Source organism: Equus quagga, chromosome 18, assembly GCF_021613505.1.
Source record: "Equus quagga isolate Etosha38 chromosome 18, UCLA_HA_Equagga_1.0, whole genome shotgun sequence".
Taxonomy (NCBI): Eukaryota; Metazoa; Chordata; class Mammalia; order Perissodactyla; family Equidae; genus Equus; species Equus quagga.
The window spans coordinates 24,816,167-24,843,643 of NC_060284.1; the positions used below are offsets into that span (position 1 = coordinate 24,816,167).

The 27,477-nt window shown below is 38.7% G+C and overlaps 1 protein-coding gene across 1 annotated transcript in view; it reads left to right on the plus strand.

The window, feature by feature from the left end:
• Positions 1–27,477, plus strand: part of LRRC8C (leucine rich repeat containing 8 VRAC subunit C) — a 75,067-nt gene that overhangs the window by 14,708 nt on the left and 32,882 nt on the right. Inside the window, exon 2 of the mRNA XM_046645915.1 lies at positions 27,227–27,368. Within this exon, the coding sequence (XP_046501871.1) occupies positions 27,231–27,368 (138 nt within the window). The 5' untranslated portion in view covers positions 27,227–27,230. The remainder of the gene's footprint in view (positions 1–27,226; positions 27,369–27,477) is intronic.

Sequence of the window (27,477 nt, forward strand, 5' to 3'; positions counted from 1 at the left end):
GACTGTAGGAGACAAAGATGGAAGCATGGGGACTAGGTTAGGACGTTGTTGCAGTAAATCACTTGAGACACGCTGGTGCCTTGGATTGTAGCAATAGGTGTAGTGAAAAATGGTCAGATTCTGGATGTATTTTAAAGGTTGACCCAATAGACTTTGCTGACAGAGTAGACCTGGATGTGAGAGAATGAAGTCAAAATTAACGCTAAGATTTTGAACCAGAGGAACCGAAACCTGGAAGATTGTGGGAATAGCAGATTTGGGAGTGAAATGAAGAGTTCTGTTTTGGACTTAGTCATTTTGAAATGCCTATTAAACATCCAATTGTAATCATCAAGTCAGCAGCTGGATATTTAAGTTTGGAATTTAGGGGAGAGACTTCTTTTTGCCTTTACATCCTTCAGTACTTTTTAAAGAAAGAATGTACAAGTTTTCTGCGTCCTTCAGTGGCTGAAATACATCATTCATTCTACTCTCAGATTTGAAAGTTAGTTTGGCTGGGTATTGAACTCTAAATTGACAACTACTTTCACTAAGTATTTTAAAAGCTTTTTTCCCTGTTATCTTCTAGCATCTGGTATTGTCACTGAGAAGTCTAATGCTTTTCTGATTTTTGTTTCTTTGTATGTGTTCTCTTATGTGCTCTATCCCCCGGAAGCTTCTAGGATCTTCTCTTTGTCCCTGATGTTCTGAAACCTCATGATGTTATGGGTCTTTATGCATTCATTGTGCTAGGCACTTTAGTCAGCTGTTTTAATATTGTCTCATATCCTGCAGTTTTGCAAAATTTTCTTGCAATATTTTTTTGTCTAATTTCTCCACTCATTTTCTGTTTATAATCTTTATGAAATTTCTGTTTTTCAGATATTGGATATGGAATCTGTATATCTACTTTTTCTTCCTCGTTTGCCTTTTTTGTTCTACTTTATAGAACATTTCCTCAACATTATGATCTAACCCTTATGTTGATTTTTTATCTTATTTTTAATTTCTAAACTTTTTCTGATGAGTTTTTTATGGACCCAATATCTTCTGCTAGCTCTCTGAGAATATTAATTATAGTTTGGAATTTTTTAAATGTGATCTGCTGCTCTGTGCTCTGCATGTTTCTCCTGCTTTTGCTTTTTCTGTGTGTCCATTTGCTCCTTTGATTGTGTGTTTGTCTTGTTTATGTCTTTCAGGCTGGAAGCATTCCCCAAATGGCTGATAATCTATAATTGTATCTTCATATTTAATAGTGAAGCATAGAAAGCTGTTTGGGATTTCTGTGTATAATTTTTCCAAGGAAGAGCTTCACAATAGGTTTTTCAGGTGGTGAGCAGCCTTTTTTTGAGAAGACTTCCATTTAGATGTCATTGTTCTAGGATTACGACTTTTAGCATCTCATTGCCTTCCAAGATCATGTCTAAGTCATCTTATCCCACATGCAGCTCAAAAGTACACATATTTATGACAATATATTGACTGGACACATAGATGTGCGTCTGTGTTTTACTAATTGAAACGCACCAGGGGGGCCAGCCCTGTGGCCGAGTTGTTAAGTTCACGCACTCCACTTCAGCAGCCCAGGGTTTCACCAGTTCCAGTCCTGGATGCGGACATGGCACTGCTCATCAAGCCATGCTGAGGCAGTGTCCCCCATGCCACAACTAGAAGGACTCACAACTAAAAACACACAACTATGTACCCAGGGGCTTTGGGGGGAAAAAGGAAAAATAAAAATCTTAAAGAAAAAATAGCACCAGGGAAGGAGGACTTGTCTAATAGGTGACGTTCAAAAGTAGACTTGAGTCTAGAACCTTGACTTCCAGTCTAATGTTCTTTCTACAATTAAGGTGCCTCATGCTTTCCATCAGAGCCTCCCTCAGCATAGGAGAGATTTTCTACTTATTTCAGAAATCTGGAGTAGAACTAGAAGCATTCTGTTTGAAGCACCAAATTTCATTTAATATCTTGTATTTTAACATTAAAAAACACATGAAACTATATCCAAAACCTTTGAATAAAGTCAGTGTGCCTGGAAAATATGCCATGTGTGGCCTATGGCCTCTCATACTCCCCACCCAGCATGCATTCACCTACTCCAGTTTGAGCACTGCCCCATGTGCATGAAGTTAAGTTATGAGTGGGAATGCTATCAGAGAGTCTCTTTGCCTCCTCCCTCCCTAATAGTGGCTTAAACAAGAAAGAACATTATTTCTTTCTCTCTCATACTAGTAGGAACATAATCATGTGATTCTATCAAGGTTCAGCCTTCTTATGTCTTGATATTCACCACTGCTGTCATGTATCCCTCACTGGTCTGATTGAAGATGATTAACACTAAGCCTACATCCCAGCTCAGAAGTGGGGAGGAGGTATGTTGAGGGTGAGCTCCCTTCCTTTAAGGACACAACTCAGAGCTGAATATATCTTTTCTGTTTATACTTCATTCGCTGGGACTAAGTCGCATGGTCACACCTGCCTGCAAAGGGCTTAAAACATGTACTTATCTATTATCACATAGAAAGAAGAGACTGGATATTGGGAGACAATAAGTGATCTCTCCCACCATGGTGTTGCCATCTTATAGTTCAGGGCACAAAGAGCACAAGGGCGTAGTAGTACCTCGCAAGGAAGAGTCAACATGAGGGCCTTTTCAGTGACTCCTGGAGATCACGACTCATTTTCCAGGAAATCTCTCTTAAGGGAACATGTCCGTCCCATAGATTGCAGCTGGTTTTCACAGCCATAGCTGCTGACCATCCTATAGACCCCAGAAATGCAGCTGTGTTCTTGGATGGCAGCGGTCAGAGGAAGAGCCTTTCCATAGTGATGTCATCTTCATGCTAGCAGGTCTAACCACCTAAAGGTGTTGGGTAGGGATGGGCCTTTGCTTTAAGGAACTGCTGAGTTAACCTTATCATTATTGGTTTTAGCTGTTGAGGTTTCCTTAAAGCTTTGGGTCATGCTCCAGAGATGCTAGGTGCTGAGTAAGCTCCAGGAGCCACATAGTGCGTGGGGAGATTGAGCAGATTTGCACATCTTGGACCTCTAGATTTCCAGAAATCTAGTTCAAGAACTGGAGTAGTTTGGCATTTTCATGGGGTTTTGTTTCAACATATCCATGCCACAAGGACAGGTAACACATGGAATTAGAGATAGTTGATTTGAAGAAACTGGCTTATCGTGAGGCAAGGGAAAAAATTACCAATGTTTTAAAGAGGACACCACAATTTGGGGGTACTTTTAGGCACTTTCCATAAATAGTAGATATAGAGGGACATACAGTAAATGGGATTTTTCAGAATCCAGAAGCTTCCCAGGAGAGAAGCCTACCTAATATTTTCTTAATTAAATAATGGGGCTGGTGATTGGCATGTTTACTGCTAGGCACTCTAAGTGTGCATAATTTAAAGAGCTGGGCACAGAGCTAGATTTCAAACCTAGGTCTTTCTGGCTGTAAAATTTGCATTGTAACCACTGCCTTTTGAACAAAATGGTAAGTAGAGATGACTTAATTTATTTCTGTTTTTTAGATTAATGTGCCTGCTTATGACTAAACTTAGAGTTCTGGGAATGCAGATGTCCAGTGAAGTAATAGATACATATGAGGAATAACGGGAGTATTTTTATTAGTGTTACTCTTGGTGTATACTGTTTGGGACTAAGGACTTCACAACACCCTTAATGTACAAAACAGCTATAGTCACCTCATAGAGAAGAGAATTTGCACAAATTACCTTTTATTTTGTATTAAAATGCTGTAACTATTATTACACGCTCTAAGTAGGAGCATATCCCATCTTTATGAAGGTCCTCCTAAGTGTGGTGGTGGGCTCAGTAAGTAGTGGCCATTGTGATTTAGAAGAAAGATGCTTAGTGTGATGACAGTCTGTTTCTGCAAAATTTTCAGGGGACCTATTCTTCAACAGAAGGGAAAAAATATTTGGACCTAAACTGGAGCCGCGCACAAAGGGCCATATTGGGTTAGAATATTTTATACACGAAACCAAAAATGTTTTAGGTGAGGCAATAAGGTGTGTTATTAACGTTAAGCAGCAGACATGTTTATAGAGAATCTCAGGAATGTAAGTGTGTGACTGAGAGCATCTTTACATTTACTCAGCTGCATTAAGGATTTTTTTAAATCGAAATATACCATGCTTTCAAAAAGCCCCCTTGTACCATATCCAAATAAGAGCAGAATAGGTCCCTTATTTGAGGAAACTGCAAATCTTGAAAACAGTGGTGTTCCTTGATTTTCTTTGGCCACACGATTGGTTTAACTAACATTTCTGGTAATGGAATTGCTTGAGTCTCAGAATTAGTTTGCTTAAAATTTTTATGCTTCTGCCAGACCTCTTCCTGTTGACATATTCAAACTGAATCAAAATTACTTGTGTGACATCATAAGCAGTGCAAGTTTAGCATTTGAAAACAGTCTAAGGCTCTGATAAATTAATTAATCTATTTGGGTGTGTTTGCTTAGAAACCTGGAATGAAGCCTGTTTTAAAATATATTTGTTTTTAGAATATAATCTGAAAAAGAGTTAGAGAAATTTTAACCTCCGTAACATTTTTAAATAGTCATTCCCCATCTCTCAACATCTCATACTCCAACTAAGACATTTCTTTAGTTGAAGAAGAGAAGGTAGCAGAAACACTATATTTTAAAAATAGACAGGTATGTCCTCATTTTTAGAAAGATTATACCTAAGCACCATCACTATTTTTGTATTAGAATCACCTATGAACAAGATTAAGGAAATCCTCATTATCTTTCTAAAACTAAGCTGTTGATATAAAAATTGAACCTGTGTGGCATCCCACATGCCACAACTAGAAGGACCCACAACTAAAATATACAACTATGTACTGGGGGGATGTGGGGAGAAAAAAGCAGGAGAAAAAAAAAATTGGCAACAGTTGTTAGCTCAGGTGCCAATCTTTAATAAATAAATAAATAAAAATTTTAAAAAATTGAACCTGTGTATCATCTTTCATCATCAAGTGATAAACTATAAAATATTTATTAAAAATATGAATGTACAGTGTGCTGAAAATGGACACTTTTCCAACAGGAAAATGGACTATCTGTATTCTCATTTAACTATTGTATGAAATAGATTCTACCCTTTAAATTCCTTAAAGTTATTAAGTGCTCGATCAAAAGACTGAAGAGCTAAGAGATTTAAAGCCAAAGAGAAGCCACTGCCAATGAAAAGCAAACAGAATTTTAAAAGAAAACATCTCTGAGTATATATTATGCGCTGAGTAATAATATAAATTTAAAAGAAAGCATCTCTGATGTTATAATGTAAGTTAATAGGAAATTTTAAGTAGTAGCACTCCCCGTTTTAAAGAAACCCTCTGTAAAGGAAAACACCCTTTCTTGCTAATTCCTAAATTAAATCAAGAAGGAATTCAGTTTTAATTCTGTTTCTGTTGTCCATGGAATGTTAGGTTTAGTGACTTAGAGTAATTGACTCTAAAAATAGATTACTTGAGTTGTGTTCGGGCTCCTCTGCTTACCCCTATGTAACCCCAGGCAGGATATTTAACCTTCTGAAGTCTCAGTTTCTTCTGTAATAGTACCTAGAGCCTAGGGATGTTTGGATACTAAACAATATGATACATGTGAAGTGCCTGACACCATCTAGGTACATGGTAAAGCTTAGCTCATGTTGTGATGGAGGTGGGGTTTTCCTTTATACATAAAGAGATCTTTACTAGGTAAGATGAATACTCACTGTTATTCTAAAATAAAATACCTGTCAAATAAAAATGGACTCCATCAGAACTACACATTTCTAATGTTCAAAACATCATCTACATTCAGAAAATGTTCTGGAGGGGTGAATCATTGCTCTACACGTGGAGCTCCGTGTCATGCAAAACCGTTGCTGCTCAGACAACTAGGGCAGAGGCTGGGAGTGCCAAAATGAGCAACTTGCAGTCTCTGCTCTTACAGAATTTACAGTGTGGGAGGGGAGATAAATGAGATTATAAATAACCCAGGGGAGGGAAGGAGTGAAGAGAGCAGGTAGGGAAAGTTGTTCTTGGACTGCATATGAAAATACTCAGCCACAGGCTTCCAAAAAAAGACAGTGCAGTTATGGTCTAAGACCCTTTCAAATGTTATCCTAGCAGCATGCAATTCCCACGGGAGGGTGGACCACATGGGAGATCCCGTCTGTCTGGATGTGGTGATCTGGGGAGAGATGGAGTCTGAGGTACACATTAACTAAAGATACGATATTAAAATACAAAGTCATAGAGTACTGCCATCATTTTAAATAGGTACCTCTGCTTTGGTAGACCCAGATAAAGCTCTACTTTGCCCTTAAGACCTCATCTGGTGTGTAGGTTTACTTTTTATCACAAGAAGAGGAAATAAGATGTTTCTAGGGGACTAGGTCTCAACTTCAGCTGCGTGTTAGAATCACCTGGGGGACCTTTAAAAGGAAACCTCATCCCTGGGTCCCAGCCCAGGCATGCTGATTTAACTGGACCCAGGCATTAGTATTTTTAAAGCTTTCCGGCTGATTCCAGTGTGCAGCCAACGTTGAGAGCCCCTACTCCACCTAGCCTGGGTTTTCTTTCCTTCAAGATAAGTCTCATAAATTTCAGGTGAGCGGCTCAGCAGAGTCTATCAACAGGTTTTCTGTGGAAGTTCCTAATTTAATATCAGTTCTTGTTTTTCCCTTTTGGGAACACATGGCACTTTCTGCTGTTTCAGTAGGTGATGTTGGCTCCTGGAGAAATACTCATCTGAGGCTCCGAGTGGAGCAGCAAGGAGCTTTCTCATCCAGCACGCTGCCTCCAGAGAGCAAGTCTCACTTATTCTTCACATCTCTATGGCATGACCAATCCACAGGTTTTGTTTTAGAACCTTCTAGTCAATCATTTAGCAACAGATTCTTGCTGTTTACCCTAAATCTCTCATGCAGCATATTAAACCTATTTTTATACATGAAGGTGAAGTATTTTGTATTTGGTACTTTAGTCTGTTTATACACTTCTAGGTTCTTGACCATCTGTTAGAATTACATATCCCTTTGCTTATCTCAATTTATGTCACATTTCTGTATAGGTTCTGTTTCTACTACTTTAACCTTTCATTCAACAAATATCTGCTGAATGATGAATATGGGTCAGGCACTCTCCTGGACACTAGGGACAAAATAGTCTCCAAATCAGGCAAAAATTCCTGCCTTCGTGGGACTTATGTTCAAGTAGGAGGGGACAGAAGAGAAATACGTAAGTAACTAAAATATGTAGTATGTTCAAAGATGCTAAGTGCTATGGAGAAAAGTAAGGCAGGGCAGGAGGAAAGGGAGTGCCGGGGCTGGGCGCAGGGTTGCAATATTGTCAGCTTTGCAGTATTATCCAAGCAAGAGCTGGCGGGAAGGCTTGGACCAGAATGGTAGTAATAGAGATGCTGAAAACTGGTTGGAATCTGGATAAATTTCAGCAAACCCTGAAGAAAGAAAGAGATTAAGCCATGCAGATCTCAGGAAGAGGAGAATTCCAGGCAGAGGGGGCTGCAAATGCAAAGGCCCTGAGGCAGGAGTGAACCTGGGATATTCAAGAAACTGCAGGAAGGACCAGTGTGGCTGGATCAAAGAGGAGAGGACTATGACACTGGTATTGGGGTAGGGGAGTGCAGATTATGTAGGGCCTTGTGGGATTTTTGTAAAGATGTTGACTTTTTCTCTGAGTGACATGGAGAGTTATTGGAGGGTTTTGAGCAGAGGAGAGACCTAATACTTTAATAGGATCATCTGGCGCTCAGTTGAGACTAAATCTGTATGGGTCAATGGCGTAGAAGCAGAGAGACCAGTTACGAGGCTGTTACAATACTCTAGTTGAGAAACAATGATGGCTAAGACCAAGTAATAGCAATAGAGATGAGTCAGAAATGGTTGAAATCTGGATATACAGTTGTCCTCTCCTTTCCAAAAGTAGAACGTACCTATGAAACCTTTCATAAGCCAAAATGGCCTAAAGTGAAGAAGCAATTACCATTAATTTATATGGGAAAAATTGTTGAGCATTCCCAGACCCCAAAAATAACCTACCAAATCATACCAAATAACACATAAACCTAAATAACACTAACATACAGTAAAAGCAGGAATGATACAAATACACAGCCTATATAAAGTAGAAACAATATATGCACAATGTGGTTGCGCTGGCCAGAATCGGGAAGACAGGAGCACACTGGAAGGCTGGGGTGGTGATGGTGGTAGTGGTGATGATGGGGTGTTGGGCTGAGTGGTGGGAGGTTGGGGTGCTGGGAGGTACAGGAGACTAGAGTGTAGGAGAGAGAGGAAGAGGGTCATCTATTAACGTCTCGTCGTTGTCTGAATCCATTAGGGCAGGCAGGTCACTAATGTCTACACCTTCTCTGCCTACCTGCCTTGTTGTGGAAGATCGAGGTTCGTGGTCTGCTGTGGCTGATGTGGAAGGCTTGAAATACCACAATATGTCTGACTGCTTAGCCTCTATAACAGCTTACTGCAAAACAAATGCTGAATGCTATTTTCCCTTTTTGCCTTTTTTAAAATAAAAGTGAAAGACCTTCAGATTTCTTTCAGTTAGCAAAAACAGTTACTAATATAGGTCTTTCATAAAAGTAAAAGTTCATAAAGCGAACTTTCAGATAGTGGGGAAAACCTGTGGTTTTGAATATAGAATTTGTTGCTCTTAAATGTGTCCATCTAATATTTTTCCATGTTTGTCATAAAAGATAGAGCCTCAAACTCCAGTAAGGGACCCAAATAATGCTAGTTATAGCAAAAAGTTAACTTTCTGGCTTTCGACCTCCACAAATTCAGTACCACGGCGTTTTTTAAAGAACGACATTACTGATTTGTTCTACTTCTGATCCACCATAACTGCCCACCCTCCTATTTTTCTGCACTTATGCCTTGCTAGTCATTTGCCACTGAGTATTTTGACCCAAACTATCAGCGATCACTATTGCCCCACTGTTCTTGCCGTCTTTGCCTTATTCAGTGGCAGGTCCCTGGAAGGGTGGCTTTTTTTCCCACTCCTCTCCCATCTTTCTTCTCCCAACTCCCTAAACCAGGCAAAGAAAGATTTTCCTCCTCAACCCCCACATACACCTCCCAGGTGGCCTTTCACGCCATCTTTGCTTCCCCTCTGCCCCTAAGCAGAACACAGGCATCAGGAGAAAATGCAGTGTGTTGCAAAAGAAATCTGGTGGTTCTCTTCCCTAAAACTAGGTGCCCCTAACTCTAAATTCTGGTATTCACAGAAATATTTCTGTTATACATTTTTATCAACTGGGAGAATTTCAGAACAAGTACACACTCATTTTTCATTCATTCAGCAACTATTTATTGAGTACTTTTTATGTGTCAGGCTCTGTTCTGCACTCTGGGAGACAGGAGGGGAAAAAACCAAGTCCCTGTTTCCTGTGGAACTTAGCTTATAACGCAGCTGACAGACAAAAACACAGGTAAACAAGTAAACGCAAACAAAGTACATCTGATAAAGATAATGCTGTTGAGAAAAGTAACTTAGGTGAATGAAAAAGGGAATGCTGGGATGGTGGGGGGATGGCAAGTTAGTATTAATATTTTTAATAGAGTGACCAGGGAGGGCGTCTCTGATAATATGACGATTGCACAGAAACCTAAAGGAAGTGAGAGAGTATATCAATCCCACACGTGGTGGGAAACTGCTTCTTGCTGCAAGAAGTCCTTAGGTAGTTTTCTTCTCTCTGTATACTTCCTAAGTGATTGCGTCCTGTCCCATGGCTTTAACCACTTCCTATTCTCTGACAACTCCCAGATTTATATCTCTAGTCCAGGTCTTTCCTAACTCTAACCTAGGCGATCCAGTGTTTATGGTGCCCCTCCGTTTGGATGCCTAATGGACATCTCAGATTTAAACATGTCTCTAACCAAACTCCTCATCTCCCCTGCCCAAACCTGCTCTTCCCTCTCCCTTTAGTAAAGGGTAACTGCATCCTTTCTGTTTCTCACGTCAAAAATCTTGGTGCCATCTCCCTCTCTCTGAAATCCCACCTCAGATCCATCGGAAAGACCATGAGTTACTTATACTGGGGAAAACTTGAGAAGGAGGAAAGCAGAGCAGTAACAGAAACATCTGTAGAGCGGTATTTGATGATATGAAGAAAATTGCAGCTAAGGAAATGTGAGCCCTGGAAGTCAGGCTGTTGTGAAAGCACCTTGTAAGTCAGATTCCCCTAGAAGAGCTGCAACCTCAGAGTGGTCCACTGTGTTTGGATCTATCTTACCACCAAGAAGTAGTTACTTGGCAGAACGAAGGCTGTAGCCCCATGGATTGGAAAGAGACTTTAGGTACCCATGGGAATCTTTTACATAAAGTTCACCTATTTTCTATTCCCTGCCTCTGGAAATACTGTGGGACCTGGATGGGGAAGCCAGAAAGGCAGAGTCCTAATTTTAAAATGATGGTAAACGTTTGAACAATTTTTTAGAAAAACTAATCTTCTTTGTGAGCCTATCTGCAATAAAGCAAAACACTTTGCTGAAACATCAGGGAAAAGAGATTCTGATAATTTTCTAGGGTCAAGAAATGGTTAATAGTTAGTGTCTTGACCAAATTAATTTGAACAAGAACAATGAAAAGGATGTAAGCAGTCACTGTCCTTCTATTTTAACTTGGTATATGTTTCCCGGTATTCAAATTCTCAGCACAGAAGGTTCTTGCTGTTTCACTGCACTGAGTTCCTGGAAATCTAAAGGAAATGGGAACAGTGTAAAACCTGGGATTGCCTTCTCCACTCGAGCGTTTAGCATCATACGGAAAATAGGTATAACCAAGAACATAAATCAAAGACCTTCTGTGGCCCTGGTAAAATTCTGTTTTGCTAGCTATTTATGATAGAAGAGTAAATCCCATACCAATTACTCCTTTATGGAGAGAAGCTGAGTCCTTTATAACCTTTAGAAAGATCTTTCCTCAGACTGGATTTCTCTCTCAGTGCCAGATTTTAGGCAAGAGTATGCAAATTGCAAATATGATTGCCCTGAATTCAGTCCTCAGATAGCCAACTCCCCACGTAGATGTTTTTGCCAATGGATGACAAGGCTGAATTTCCCATGACAGAGTTTGTTAGAGACTAAAAGAATTTCTCTCATGAAGTGGAATGAGCTGGGGCCTTGGAATCTGACAGACTTGAAAGGGAAGTTTTGCTGTGCCATTCACAGGCTTTGTAGCCTTGGAGAAATTATTTAATCTCTCTTCGCACATTTCCTCTTCAGCAGAGCAAAGGTAATACCTGCCTCGTGGGTTTAATGTGGAAGCTCAACAGATAACGTGTTTAATGCCTGGCATTTCATAGGCACAATCACATTAAATGTTCATTGTAATATCTTTCCTCTCCCGTTTAACAAAAATGATTCTTTCAAAGTGTGTTTCCTCTGTTTTTATAAAGAATAATTTTTTAGTGTGATGCCTCAAGTTAGAACTGAAGCTCCAAACACCAAGGACTTCTTATTCTTAATGGTAAACTCCCTACCACGCTTATCAAATGTGATTGCTAGCTCTATTGATAACTTGGTAGCTGCGTATATTGGTGCTAATTTCCTCCCCAGGACTGCAATTAGTGTTTACCACAATCATCTCACACACTTCCCAACAACCTTGTGAAGGAAGATACTATCCTTTTCCCCATTTTAAAGATGCGGAAACAGCAGGATTAAATAACCTGCTTCGGGTCACCCAGCTCATCAGTGACAGAGCCAGGATTCAGACTCGGGCACTCCGACTTCAGTGCTAACCACTGTTAATACTACGGTAATACTTTCATGTTCTCGTACTACATGAAGAGGAGTGTCTGCTCTTGCCTTAATCACCAGGGACATAGCTCCTCCAAAAAAGTAGAGATTGGGCATAGAAAATGGAACGTATTCCTTATGTTTGTTTACTTGTTTCCTTTGCCTTTTCCTATAATAAAACCAGAGCTCTAGAATGAGTGGAAGTTCTATACCATTTGGGGAAAATTGGGTGGAAGTAATATATAAAGCTGAACTTTGAAAATCATTTAAAATCATATCACTGAAGAAAGTCTCATTTAGTCCCTGCAGACCCTTACCCTCCCCCACTTAATTCTGTGAGTTAAAAAAAACAACGGTAGAGAATGTTTATTAGATCAGCTTAGTCCTCAATGCTGTGCTTCCATTCCCTTGGAGATTTTTTATTTAATCTGTTTACATGTTTTTTGCCTGTTGCCATGACAAAGCTCATTCCATGTTGTGAGAGACCTTAGTGCTGAAGAAGTTTTTCTTATTGTTAAATCCTGCATTTTCACTTCCACATTTCATCTTGGTGTTACTAGGGCAACCCAAGTAATTTCATTTTCTCTTTGAAGTTGATACCTTTAAAGCTGTTATACCCTCATGCTGCCTCATTCATGTTCTTACAATTTTTTTTCTAGTTTAATTCCTTCAGCTGCTTTCTTTAGACCGATGTTTTCTGCTTTTGTATAGTCATAATAGCCCATGTACTATTGGTGTAGTTGTTAAGTATCTGGGGGAATCACAAATCCCACTGCAGATTAGAAAAGAGCGATGGGCCGTCTCCCCAGAAAAAAATGCCCATTTAAGAAATAATGGATGAATATACAATGGGGACAGGATAGTCTCTTCAATAAATGGTGTTGGGAAAACTAGACAGCCACATGCAAAAGAATGAAACCGGACCGCTGTCTTACACCATACACAAAAATCAACTCAAAATGAATTAAAGGCAAACAAATAAGACCTGAAACCATAAAACCCCTACAGGAAAATATAGGGGGTAAGATCCTTGACATCAGTCTTAGCAATGATTATTTTTGGATTTGACGCCAAAAGCAAAGGCAACAAAAGCAAAAATAGGCAAGTGGGATTACATCAAACTAAAAAGCTTCTGTACAGCAAAGGAAACCATTAACAAAATGAAAAGGCAACCTGTGGAATGGGCGAAAATATTTGCAAATCATATTTCTGATAGAGGTTAATACCCAAAATATATAAAGAATTCATGCAACTCAATAGAAAAAAAAAAAAATCTGACTAAAACATGGGCAGAGGATCTGAATAAATATTTTTCCAAAGAAGATATACAAATGTCCAAGTACATGAAAAGGTGCTCAGCATCACAAATTATTAGGGAAATGCAATTCAAAACCACAATGAAATATCACCTCACACTTGTTAGAATGGTTATTATCAAAAAAACAAGAAATAAATGTTGGAGATGATGTGGAGAAAAGGGGAACTCTTGTGTATACTTATGGTGGGAATGTAAATTGGTATAGCCACTATGGAAAACAGTATGGAGTTTCCTCAAAAGATTAAAAATAGAACTGCCATATGATCCAGCCATTTCACCTCTGGGTATTTACCCAAAGAAAATGAAAACACTAACTCGAAAAGATATCTGCACCTCCGTGTTCATTGCAGCATTATTCACAATAGCCAAAACATGTACACAACCTAAGTGTCCACTGATTGATGAATGGATAAAGCAAGCGTGGAGTACATATATATATATATACATATATACAATGCCATATTATTCGGCCGTAAAAAAGAAGGAACTCCTGCTATTTGCAACAACATGAATGGACCTTGAGGGCATTATGCTAAGTGAAATAAGTGAGACATAGAAAGACAAATACTGTGTGATCTCACTTATATGTGGAATCTAAAAAAAAAAAAAAAAAAACCAAACTCATAGATACGGAAAACACATTGGTGGTTACCAGAGGCAGGGGTAGGGAGTGGGTGAAATGGGTAAAGATGGTCAAAAGGTACAAACTTCCAGTTATAAGATAAATAAGTCCTGGGGATGTAGTGTACAGCGTGGTGACCAAAGTTAACAATACCGTATTGGATATTTGAAAGTTGCTGAGAGAGGCCTTAAAAGTTCTCATGACAAGAAGAAAATTTATAACTGTGTAATGATGGATATTAATTAAACTTATTCTGGCAATCATTTCACACATATACATATGTCAAATCATTATGTTGTACACCTAAAACTAATATCATGTTACATTTATACAATTATATATGCAATTGTGTCTTAATTAAAAAAAGAAATAATGGATGGAAATATCGAATAAATAGTATCTCTTATTCAAATCTATTTGGTTCTTGGGTTTTGAAAAGTAAGTTGCAAGAGTTTGTATAGCAAGGGATTTATCAAAATATCTATCCCAATCTTTTCTGCTTCTAAGTTCAAATTGTGAAAGTTAAGATACCTATTTATTTCCATTTTCATTTTTACTTCATCCTGGAGCAACCTCGTGCTTGGTGTTCTATCTGTCCTTCTCTGGCAGGTCTCTTGGCAAACTACCTGCAGGGGTCATGTGGCCAGTTGTCTTGCATCTTTCCCAGTGCTGGTGTGGCTCACACAAACCCTTTGGGTTTGAACCCGTGTAAACAGCTGAGAAGCAAAGAGCAGGGATACAACATTTTGAGTCTCTTGTTTACAGATCTGTTACCATATATTCAACTGTAGCTTCTTATTTATCTTTTTTTCCTTAGTACTTGACACATAGTAGTTGAATAACCATTGTTGCAAGAGGGAGAGAGAGAGGGAGAAGGAAAAGGAAGGAAGAAGGATATATCTAAGAGAGGGAAGAAGAAAGGGAGAAAACAAAAAAACAGGCCAAAGGAGACTATCCTCTGACCAAAGGCTGAATTTCCTGTGTGTAACTCAGAAGTCAGTTTCTAAGGAAACTGGATTTTGAGGAAGGTCACTACTGCAGGCTGGCACGTTTGGACAGATGCAGAGGAGAGGAGCAGACTGGCCCTCATAGTTGCCACCTGTGTTCAGTCTCCGGAAATCACTAAACAGCCCCCTCACCAGTGGTGACTGGCCCACTGAAATTCTAGAGCAACATTTACTACTTGTGATGAGAATTTTGTGAATTCAGTACCAAACATGGGCTACTCAGCCAGAACTTTGCAGCATCTTTACACTGAATTAACAAAAGAGTTGAGTGATCCTGTGGAGGGTGATCCAGGAGGTGCGGTGGAGATTGGCCCACGTGTTTTAGAAGGGAGTTTAGCAGCAGGGCACAAGGTGAAGCCGCTAAGGTCTATGTGCTTCTACAAAAAGGTTGTTTTGGGTAAATTTTCACGCGTATCTTAGAAAAAGACTCTTGGTGAGTCTAGGTGACTATTTGCCACTTCAGTCTAAGAACATGTAACTTGTTGCCCTCTTTTGTCTCAGAGAATCTGGACCCATTTAGGCTCCCCTACCCTTATGTCTCCAGAGACACAAAATATCAGATCCAACCTTATTCAAAATGAACAGAAACAAAAGATTTATAAGGAGCGATGGAGGGCAAAATACATCTCAAAGGGGGAACAAAAAGCCATCACATAGCAGATCTTTCATTCTGCCTGGAATGTTCTCCTGGCTCTGGCCACCACTTTCCCTAGATAACTATTCCTACCTATACTTCATATTTCCATGCAGGCATCTCTTCTGAAAGCACTTCCTCAAGAGCTGCCCCCAGGAGCTCAAGTACCGAGTGTACTATGAGAGTTTCCTAAACTTCCACCTATCACAATTGTCATTAAATGGTTGTGTGTAATTATTTACTATCTGTCTTTCCACCATACTGTAAGGTTCATAAGGATAGGGATTATGTTTGTCTTACTCAGTAGTATATCCACATTAGTGAGCTCACTACCTTCCAGAGAAAAGCTACTCTAGTACTTATAGAAAGAATGCATAAAGTTGCCAGGCACTGTGCCAGGTGCTAGGAATATAAAGCTTTTCAAAGAGACTGCATCTATCCTTGAAAAACTGTGTGCTCTTGGGGTCGCTATCTCCAATAATAATTTATCCCTCTCTCGGTCTCTGGAAGAGAAAGACCAAGGGTAGATCAAGATCCTATGGCTTTCTCCACCTCATTTCCCCAAATCCTACTTCTTTCCCACAAGAATTCCAACACTGGCCCTCCTCATATCTAAGGACATTGAGTAGAAAGGAACCAACTTACCTTTCCACCAATTTCTGTTTCTCTGTTGGGTGGACATTTATTTTGTTTTTGCAGAAATAATTTATGTCTGTGTAACCATTTTCAGATCCCTAAAACATTGGCCTGTTAAGTTTTTAACATCGGTTATCTGAAAATAGGATCAAATATTACAGAACAAATTAAAAAAACAAGTCCCCCCAGTTGCTCCATGAACTTTTGTCTTTTCCCTTGGCCCTACACTACTCAAAAGATCATCCGCTCATTCCTAAAGCCCTTTTTACTTGAGAACTTCCTAAGATCGCTCAGCTTTGAAATATTTGACTTTTAAAAGTAAGTTTTTCCTTGTTTCTTCCTTGTTTTTCCTGGAATAGCTAAGTTTTTAAATAAATTCCTATGACCTTTCTACAGTTTTTCAGTATTTATGATTTATAGTTCAAACCTCCCAATTTAACAACTCTTGAACTAGTTTTGCTCCTTGCAAGTGTCCCCAGCTGACCTTTTCATCCTACTGATGAAGTTACTGAACAAAACGACTTCTGAAACCATCTTTAGATAACTAGATGCCCGTGCAAGTTGATACATTGTTGGGCTTCAGTATCTTGTTTTCTAAGTCTTTCAACCATCTTTAAAAATACACTTGGCAGGGATCTCAATATCTTTGGGGTAGTTTTCTCATGAAGACCTCATCTGGTCCCAAGCCATCTTTCTTGCTAATAATAGCAACTGCAAGTAAACAATTTCAAAATACTATACAGTTTGTCTATGAAGATGGCACTGCTTTGGGTCTTACTCCAAGTTGGCTAATGAGCCCTAAATGTTTTCCTCTATGTTCTTTTCGCTGACAAAGTATTCAAATGAATAAGTCTGCAATCTCACACTTAGACTATTCTTGTAGCTTTGTTTTTAATTAATTATCCATTTATTTGGTGAATATATATTGAGCACCTATCATGTGCCAAAGACTATTAGGTGTGGGGAAAACAGTGGAGACCAACACTAATTCAAGAACTGTGTAAATGAATGGAAAATGGTGACTGTGACAGGGCCATCCAGAGAGGTCCACAGTGCTATGAGAGCCTGCAGTGCTGGATTTGACCTAGTCAGGAGATCAAGGATGGCTTCCCTGAGCAAGGGGTGCTAGAGCCAAGGTCTGCAGGATGCTTAGGAGTCTGCAAAGCAAGGGGGATTGAAAGAACATTCCAGTTGTAGGATTAGCACCACAAGGCCCTGCCACTATTGCTTGTGTCTCCTTTGTAGTGACTTTTCAAGAGCCACACAGATCACTCGACCTTGGCAATAATGTAATGTATATCACCTAGTTTCACTATTGCTTTTTGGTGATGAGGAGGGTAGTTTTTTTGTTTTTTTAACTAAAGAACAGATCATCTTCAGAAATAGATGTACTTGCATAAATTGATTCATATTTCTGAAGCATTTCTTTCATTTAGACTTTTGGCACAGTCTAGGTCTGAGAGGCAAGTGGCCTTTGACCATATTCTCCTAAAGCCTTCATATAAAGAAATCTTGTATGCCCTCCCTCGGCTTCTAGAATGCGAGACTCTAGGAGTATTGAATATCCTCACATTGGATTTTGTTTACCTTTGCATGAGAAAATAAGAGTTGGAAGAGGGAACTCATATAACGTCTAACTTGGAAAAGATCGCCATTAAATCAATATGTTAAATTTAGAGCCAAACCCAAAAAATATTTTTCCTATAGGCGCAAAGCTTTACATTAAATATTTATTGGTTGGATGGACAAAAACCTAATATTCTAATTTGTAGGTGTATTCATGTCAGTTTTAATATTCTGACAATAAAAGTACGGTAGGTGTTGATTTCCTTCTGCAGAGTTGTTTTTTCCTGGAGAGTGGAGGACCTGAACTTCCTTCCGTCATGGATTTCACTGAGCACATCCAACAGGAAGGACAAACCAAGAGCTGACTTGTTGAGAACAACCTTCTTGAAAAGCCCCAAAGAGAACTGCTCAGCAGTTAAATGTTTTTCTGCTATTATCAAACCTTGCCAATCTTTAAATGGAAATTTTAAATGGTATATTCCTATGAAGATGAGTTTAATAAGAGGGGCGATAAAAATGGTCAGACTATAAATCCATTAGTCTGTCAATCTCTCACGTTAAACACCAATCTCTTCCCTGAGTAGTGTTACTTTGTTTTCTAGTTATTGTATTTAACATAGTTCAATTTTTAAATTTTACCACATTAAAAAAAAAGCTTAGTGGGAAAGTGTTTGATACGTTGCCTTAGCTGTCCTGTCACAGTTTTGGTTGACTCTGCTTTTATAAGGACCAGTCTATCAATGTTTGTGAAAAGGTGTTTGTAAAACAAGCCAAATTTCCTGTTGGAACACAAAAGGCAACTTTCATCCCATAGAGTCATTGGATATTTAACTCGACAAACAATTGATTATTTTAGGCCCTGAAGATAGCAATGTGAAATAAAAGGTGACCCTTGCCTTTTCAGACTACTCAAAACTCCAGAAGTGACAAATAAACAAGAACCTTTAGTTTTACTGTTCTGTAGGGCAGGAGTCTTCCTGTCTTCTCCACCTTCTTCTCCTTGCTATTCTTTTGTCAGAAAGGAATCAGCCTTCCAGGTAGACGGCTCAGCTGGCACTTGTTTCATCCGGATTTTCTGGCCTGCGCTCTATGTTCACGCATGTCTGCTGCCTAGAACTATGGTGCTTTCTTTGCTCAAGGGGTAAAACTGAATTGGAGATCAACCTGTCTCTTTTTGTCCATTGAAGAAAGAGAGAAATAGTGTTCCAATCAAGCATTACAAATTTACTGACTTGGATCCTAGGCTTAGTTTTTGGAGGTTGAGACTGGTAAGATGAACTGAAACCTTGTCTAAATCACATTTGAATAATATTGAGAGTTTGAGGGGAAACACACAGTCTTTTCGAGGGTTTAGAACCCTCTTGGGGGCAGTGGAGGTTTTAGTATACACTCTACCTCCTGGAAGACTGTTCCTGGTTTAGAGCAGATGGAAACAACATGGAACGAAGAGGCGACTAGGGAGACCAGTGGGATGTGGAGGGCTGAAGCCGTATTTCTCAGGGAGACTTTAGGTGTGTCCAGAGTAACAAAGACGAGGGACAGAATGAGTACCATTTGATGAAAATATTTTATCGTCAGTTTTTAAAAGACTATAGATCACAATTTAGCCTCATTTTAGAAATTTTTTTTTTTTAAAGATTGGTACCTGAGCTAACAACTGTTGCCAATCTTCTTTTTGTTTTCTTCTTCTTCTTCTTCTCCCTAGAGCCCCCCCAGTACGTGGTTGTGTATTCTGGTTGTGCTATGTGGGACGCCGCCTCAGCATGGCCTGATGAGTGGTACCATGTCTGCACCCAGGATCCAAACCAGCAAAACCCTGGGCCACCAAAGCGGAGTGTGCAAGCTTAACCACTTGGCCATGGGGCCGGCCCCTAAAAAAGATTTCTGAGTTCACATTTACTTAAAATGTACAGAATAATCATTAAATAATTATTAGTGTCATGTAAATGCAGATGAAAGTCTTTGACAAAAATCCCAAAGAAATCAAAGCCCTCTTTTAAGATCTCACCAAGATTTAGAAATGCAGTATTCCAAACCGTTATATTGTAAACAAGACTTTCATGTTTGGATCTGTTTTCGGTCACTTGTTTCTTAATAAGGTAATGTTCTGATAAGGGAGTCACAAAATTTGGCCATCAAGTACAAGCTGAAACCTAAGAAGTCATTATCGATCGACATCCTCTTTTGAACTAGTGACAGAACAATGTGCATTAAAATTTCAGTGATCCTTAACTTTGAAATTATAAATTATTCCTGACCTTTTTCCTCTTCTCAAACACTCTCTTCAGTAGTGGATGTTTTTTGAATAATCATTATTTATAATGTGAAGCTGTGTGATAATAGTCTTTTATTTATTGCAGTGTCAAACTATAACAGAGGACAATAACATAAAAGAAGAGTTTAGTCTTTACTACAAAATGTGCAATTGAGTGTGTGAATCTGTGTGTGAGTGTGTGTATGTTTAGGCCTAGTTTAATGTAACAAATATTCATTGAGAGTCTCTTCTAAGGCATTTTGTTGTTTCCTAGACGATGAGGAGATAAACAAGATATAAACCCTGTCTTCAGTGAAATAGAAATAACAACCTCTTTACATGCACCCTTGGCATAGGCAGCAATAGTTCATCACATATACAAAGCAGATCAGTTACAATTCATGCTTTTATAGAAATTTCTTTAACCCACGTTCTCCCATGAGACTGCATGTGAGCGAGGGGAGGCACCTGGTCTGTTTTGTTCACTTCCATTTCCCCAGCACCTAGCACAGGGCCTGACATATCTTACACTCTCATAATTATGTAATAGCAAGTGCATGAGTAAATGAAAGTAATCTATGCTTGTGAGAGAGAAAAATCACTACTGATCATAATATGTAACAAAGTTTTAGTGGACTCGAAAGCTTATGACTAGCATAAAGATAACTGTTGAAACTAGCACGCAAAGTAAGACCTTGAGAGGTACAGCCTGAAGCAGAGTTATTAAAGGGACTTTTCTTTAAATATGTGAAAGGTGTAATGAGGAAGAGGTATAATATCTTCTTTGGTTAAGAGAGAATGAGAATTGCTAGGTAGGAGTAATTTTGCTCCCCACCACCACCACCTTTAGAAAAACAGGCTAAGCTCAATTTGAATATTTTTGAAATAATGTGATTGGGCCATTAATTTAACATATGACATCATGGAAATATCCAAGGAGATGATAGTACAGAAGTACCCATTATGTTGTAAGTTCAACTTGCCTCAGGATTCCTTCTGAGTTTAAAGTTCTTGTTTATGGGGCTATAAGAACACTATGGCTTAAGAATCATTTACGTGTATTAATAACAGTTTATTTTTTATTTTATATCGCCAAATAGGGCCATGAAAAGAGAAATTGAGTATAAGAGAAATTCTATTTAAACTATTTGCTTCTTAGTATATTTTAGATTCTTTACATTGGAATCAGCATGATGTAGCATTAACTAAGAGCTGCAGAGGAAGGGGTAAGATTTGGTTAGAAGTCCTGGCTTGCCATTAGCTATATTCCTTGGGCATCTCACCCAATCTCTCCTGGCTCAAGTTTTTCACTCATAAAATGAGAGTTATGGACTGGATGACCTCTGGAGTGCCTTTCAGGTTCTGACATTTTATAACCCATTTTATGATTTTCTTTTAATTAAATGTATTTCTATAGAACCATATAATTATGGTTTTCTTCAGTGGATTTTTCTAGAAATATTTTGTCATGTCTACCACAACTACAGAGTAAAACACAATCTAGAGTCATGCCCTCCCAAGACAGAAAGATATCATTTTTATGTAACTGGAAAATTCTGCATTTTCTCCTGCTTTTTATTTCCATCTTTGCACAGCTAGAGGAAAATCAGTTTGTTTTAAAGTTGATGTTTTGAGCACATCCTGATGACTTTATTTCGATTTATAGAGCCTTTGGGTACAGCTGAGAAGAACCCACACATAAATCAGGGCTTTTCCTCCTTGCACTCCTTCTCTATCCCAGCCTCAGCTTTGCTAATGTCCTGGCCCAGCACTGTGGGATCTTCCTCTCAGGACGTTACTCAGACACACACTTTGCCTTTACAATTATTATTTCTAAAACGGAAGACAATTGTCCCCGCCTTTCTTCATTGAAATTACTATATATTCACTAATTTATTCAGCAAATATTGAGTGCCTACTATATGCCAAGCATTGTTTTCTAAGTAGTTGGGTTACATCAATGTACAAAATAGAACTGAAAGGAAAGTCCCTGCCTTCATGAAACTTACATTCTTGTAGAAGGAGACCGACAATACATTAAGGAATGTAATAAGTATTTTTTGACAGATTGGATGTGGGATGTAAGAGACAAAGAATCAAGGATGACTCCAAGATTTTTGGCATAAGCAACTGGAAAGATGCAGTTGCCATCAACTGAGATAGGCAAGTTGCAAAAAGAACAGGGCTTTGCTGGCGATGAGGAAGGTAGGGATAAAGGGATGGAGCTGGCGTTGGTGTGGGACATAATGAGTTTAACGTGTCTATTGGATATCCAAATGGAAATGTCATGTAGGCATTTGGGTCCGTGAGTCTGGATGCAGATATGAATTTGTGTTTAATAAAGATGCTATTTAAAGCATTGCAACTGGATGTGATCACCAAGGGATGAATGACAGAGAAGAGAGGAGGACCAAAGACTAAGCACTGGGCACACTGAAGTCAAAGGTCAGGGAGAAGAGTAGGAAACAGCAAAGGAGTTAAAGAAAGAACAGCCAGGGAAGTAGGAGAAAAACTTAAAAGCTGTGGTGTCCTGAAAGTCAGATGAAGGATGATCAAATTATACCAGTGCTTCTGATAGAGCAAATAAAGTGAGGGTGAGAATTGACCTTTAGATTTAGCAACATAGATGAACAATATATGTGGGTTTCTCTTCTGTAGAATTGATATTTCATGTGCTCAGGAATTATTGAATTTTTAAATTCATTTTTGCAAGGGCTCACTCACCATGTTACTGACATGATACCTGTTATCATTTGGAATTGGCCCTTGTTCCCTTGAATGGTGTATGCTGTTCTGTCTAAAGGTGACGCCATTTTAGGACTGCCAGGAAAATGTGGAACAAAGCAGATGTTAGCCTGATAGCCATTGGAGAACAGTGTTAACAATCAGGTTTGAATCAAAGTAGAATAAATTTGATATTCGTAAAGTCATAGGTTAATAGAGTAGAATTTGTTCTTTATAATTAATTCTGAAGAAGAAGATATTAAAATTCCTGAGAGAGGAAGACAGATTGATTAAAGAGCCAAATGAATGAAAGAAATAAGAAACTCTGGGTTTGCAACTAATTTTATAATGTTCTTTACCAAAGGATTACATGATATGATATTTTTGAGAGGTAAAGTTTTGTAGATAATGGAGCCATTAAAATGACTTTTGGAAATGTCTTTTTAATAAAGGAAATGCACATGGATTTCTGCAAAAGGACACAGAGACAAAGATATAACAAATTGTAAAAGTATATATATTTTTAATTAGGATGCCAGACTCTCTTGATTGAATTTGAAATGCCATATTTCCAAAGACATCATTTAATTAGGTAAACTAAAGTCTTACATAATAAGTTGGAAATTAGAGTTGGAAGAAATATAATCATTTACATTTTTAAAATAGAAAAAAATTTAAATATAAATATAATTATCCTGATTGATATTTAGGGCAAAAAAACTATTCAAACCCGGCAGTTTATTATTCAGCTTGAAACAATAACTCTTGAAATGGTCACAAATCACTTGGAAACTACAATGATAAAGAAAGAGAAGTCAAGTGTAGTCACCGTAATGCATGACTTTCAGAGGTGCTGAAATTTGTGAAAGAAGAATGCAAAAGCTTTTTTCAATTAAGCAAGCATCTAAATCTCTTAGTCAACTTCTCCTTTACCTACCCCCTCCTCCTTTTTGCTATATCAAAAATAATTCCTAGGATTAATGCTGTACTGGATATTGGCTTTGAGCCTCGTGATATGTTAAAACATTAAAGTTTGTGTGTATGTGTGTGTGTGTAGTATACATCTGTGTGTATATTATACATCTGTCGAAGAGGTTAAGTGTAGTAGGCATTGAGTTATAACTCTAAAAAGCTGTGTCATCTTGACCAGCTGTTTCTCTAACAAACCATCTTAACTAGGCTGTGCCAGTGTTAGGAAGCAGTAAATGATACTTAAGTTCCTTAGTTTGTCTTTATTTTCCATAGTAAGAGAATGAAGCCTACGAAGGCAACTGAGCCAAGCCTTTGGAAAACCTCACCCATTATGAGTGTGCACGCCTTTGCTTTTTCAAGGCGAGAGCCTCTACCTCAGTGGTTCTCAAAGTGTGGTTCATGGAAACCTGGTAGCCTAAACCTTTTTAGGGGGTCCACAAGGTCAAAACTATTTTTTAATGCTAAGATGTTTTTTGTCTTTTTCACTGATGGTGCTAAAGCAGTGGTGTGTAAGGCACCTTAGTGTGAATCAAGATAGAGGCGCCAGACTGTTCTGTAGAGATTGTATTCTTCATTGGCATAAACTTACATCTTTAAAAAAAAATGCTAGTTTCATTTAATGTCCTCATTGAAGCAGTAAAAATTATTATTTTAGTAACTCTCAACACTTGACTACCTATTGTATTAACACACTGTGTGGTGAAGGGAAGAACACACTGAGCTCTTCTGCTCCATTCCCGAGTACCATGGGCGTCTCAAAGGAGAGTTCTTATTGAGTTGAAAGTTGAGTAGCTACTTTATCATATTACATAATTTTTACTTGAATAAAGCAACTGATTATTCAGACTTGAGTATGTGGAAAGTATTTTCTCAAAATGAATGAAGTAAGCCTGAGACTTCAAGGAAAACAACTGATATTTGATGCCAGAAATAAAATTCAAACTTTCAAGTGATGATTAAAATTTTGGAAAACTGGATTCCACCACCATGAGTTTGACAGCTTCCCATTACTTAAAAACGTTGCTGATGAAAGCAGTGGTGATAGTAATGAATGTGATTTATTGGTATAATTTGTCAACATTTGGAAGATCTGGATAATTCAGTGAAAAAATTCAACATCCGATGTTTTCCAGATGACCAGTGCTTAATGTTACAAAGTCATGTGTGGGTAAAAGATCCATTCAAAGTGCGAGATGGACAAATGAGTTTTAATATCACGGAGTTTGAAAAGTTCATTGATACAGTTTTTCAATTCCGTATTGCAACTAGCCAAATCAGTTGGATACATTATCAAAAATTAATATCCACAGCTATATGAAAAAGCTATTAAGATACTCCTTTTCCAGCTGCATATCTGATTCATAAATTTCAGTCAAAACAACATATTGCAACAGATTAATGCAGAAGCAGATATGAGAATCCAGCTACCTTCTATTAAACTAGATGTTAAAGAGATATGCAAAAATGTACAACAATGCCATTATTCTCGTAATTTTTTTTTGTTTTGGAGAACATAGTTATTTTTCATAATAATCTAATTGATGTTAACATGGAATGAGTTTACTATTTTTAAGTGTTATTACATATTTTTTAAATCTCTTGGTTTTAACTTCTAATATGGTAAATATTGATAGGTATAACCCACATAGAAATGTTCTTTGAAGTCCTTACTCCATTTTAGAGGATGAAGAGATCCTGAGATCAAAAAGTTAGAGAAGCACTGCCCTACATTGGTGCATTTTATTCCTGAAATTGTTCCTCGCTTCAAAGAACAAGCCCACCTCCCTCCAGGGTGTCCAGGAACTTATCATGAAGGAGACACCAACCAAATCTGTCGAAGAATGCAGAAGACGGCACAGGCGCTGTACTTAGTGCTGTCACTGTAGCTGGTTAGGGTCACCCCACATCTGATTTGGGTGAGCAGCGCTCCATGAATGAGGATCTGAATTCACTCATTCATTTATTCAGTAAACAGTTGTTCAGGACCTCTTATTTGCCAGACACTGTGGTAAGTGATGGGGATGCAAAACGGAATAAGACAATAGTTTCTGCAGAACTTGGAGGTTAAGATGAGCTGGTGCCTGTCTGTGACTGTGATTGGAACAACCATGATGAGAAAACATTTAAGGCAGTGAGATTGTTGTAATGATTCGTTGAGAAGAAAAGAGGTCATGAAGTGTAAGGAAAATCAAACTTTGAACTAGTCTGAAACGTTAATGATACTAGGAATATGCAAAGTTATTTACTTAGCTTGTGTGGCTTGCCTGCAACATGTTTTAAGAACACGCATAAGCATAACATATAGGTTCTGCCTTCAAGAAGCTTGCAGCCTAGTGGTAGTAACAGAATGGATTTAAGAAAGTTGTGTTTTGGTACAATAAGAAAATTGTATCAAATGCTGCATAGATGTCAAATAGGAAGGTCACAGGTGAGAGCAGCACCAAGCAGCTGAATTTTCAACATTGTGTTAAGGAAAAAATCCAAAAGGAAGACAAATTACTGCTTAAGAAGAAGTCAGGTAAAGCAGCAAATCCGAATGGAAAGTATTGTAATCATTTCCACAGGTACCCACCAGTGGACTCAGAGAAGAGGCTTTGCTTTTCCTTGGGCTGTTTATTGTACAGCCCTTAATTCAGTACCAGGAAGGCGGGCCAGGAAAGAAACACGCCTTGCAAGAATAAGCAGCAAAGGTAGCCTTTCCTTTGCTCTTTAAGTAGGACTCAATAACCAGGACAGATGTGGAGAGGTTAGTTATTTGATCCAAAAATGGCAGAAGGAAGCGAAATTTCTTTTTGGCCCTCATTGGCCACCCTTATTTGTTGCCGTAAAATAAGGAAAGTATATTCCTTCTCGCAGCGGCAGGATGGTTAACTTGGAGTCCTGGATCATAATAAAGGCAGTGGGACTGAGCGGTGAGAAAGGAGAATGCAGACTAAGAAAAGGAGGCGCCTCTTTCCCCAGAGCCTGAGGTGCACACTCTTCATTTATCTCCTGTCGTCTAGATAGAGGTAGGAGTTTCCAGGGCAAACTGATTTCTCAGAGGAGAAAATCAGGATAATTTGAGGTTCACAGTGAAATATGAGGAGTACAGGAAATAAAGAAATCAAGTTACAGAAATCAAGGGAATAAGAAAAGGGAGGAGGGCAAGAAAAATTGAAGCCCCACCACCAGTGAGATTGTCTCCCTTACAGGACAAGGGCCATATGGCAAAGTCACTTACCTTCCCCAGAGAACAAGGAAAATGCTTTATAAATAGGGCTCGGTAAATAATTAACACAAACCAATGCTGAGAATACACTTTGAAGAGCAGTTTAAAGCAACAACCAAAGATGGTAAGATAAACAGCAAAAACATTTCAAAGGATGGGCTCTGCTCTTCCTGGCGTCTTTGTGTACTGTTTAGGGGAAGGGAAAGTCTAGAAAATAAGGCACTGTTCTGGTCACGGTCTCCTGGTCCATGCAGAACACAAAGGGAAGCTGCTTAATGGACAATGGTTCAGTAAAGATACTCGCCTTTTACATGTGGAGCTTCTTATTTCCTCAACTGGTGGAAAAAATTCAATGGCTTATTAAAACACCGATGAGCTGTGACAGCTCCTGGACTAATTCAGAACAGTGTTTCTGGTGGGTTGAAGCAGCATTTCAATGCTGTTAACAATGCAGTAGGTTGTGCATGAAGATAAATTAATTCCCCAGTGATCTCTCCTTTTTCAGAAACATGATTCCGGTGACAGAATTCCGGCAGTTCTCTGAGCAGCAGCCTGCCTTCCGGGTGCTGAAACCGTGGTGGGACGTGTTCACCGATTACCTTTCGGTGGCCATGCTGATGATCGGTGTGTTTGGATGTACTTTACAGGTAAGTGCCTAGACTCCTGTCCCAATGGGAGCCAGAGCAAGACGCTATGCTGTTGAAACCTCTTCAGAGAGCTGACTGTGACGTATAACCATATAAATGTTGGTTGTTC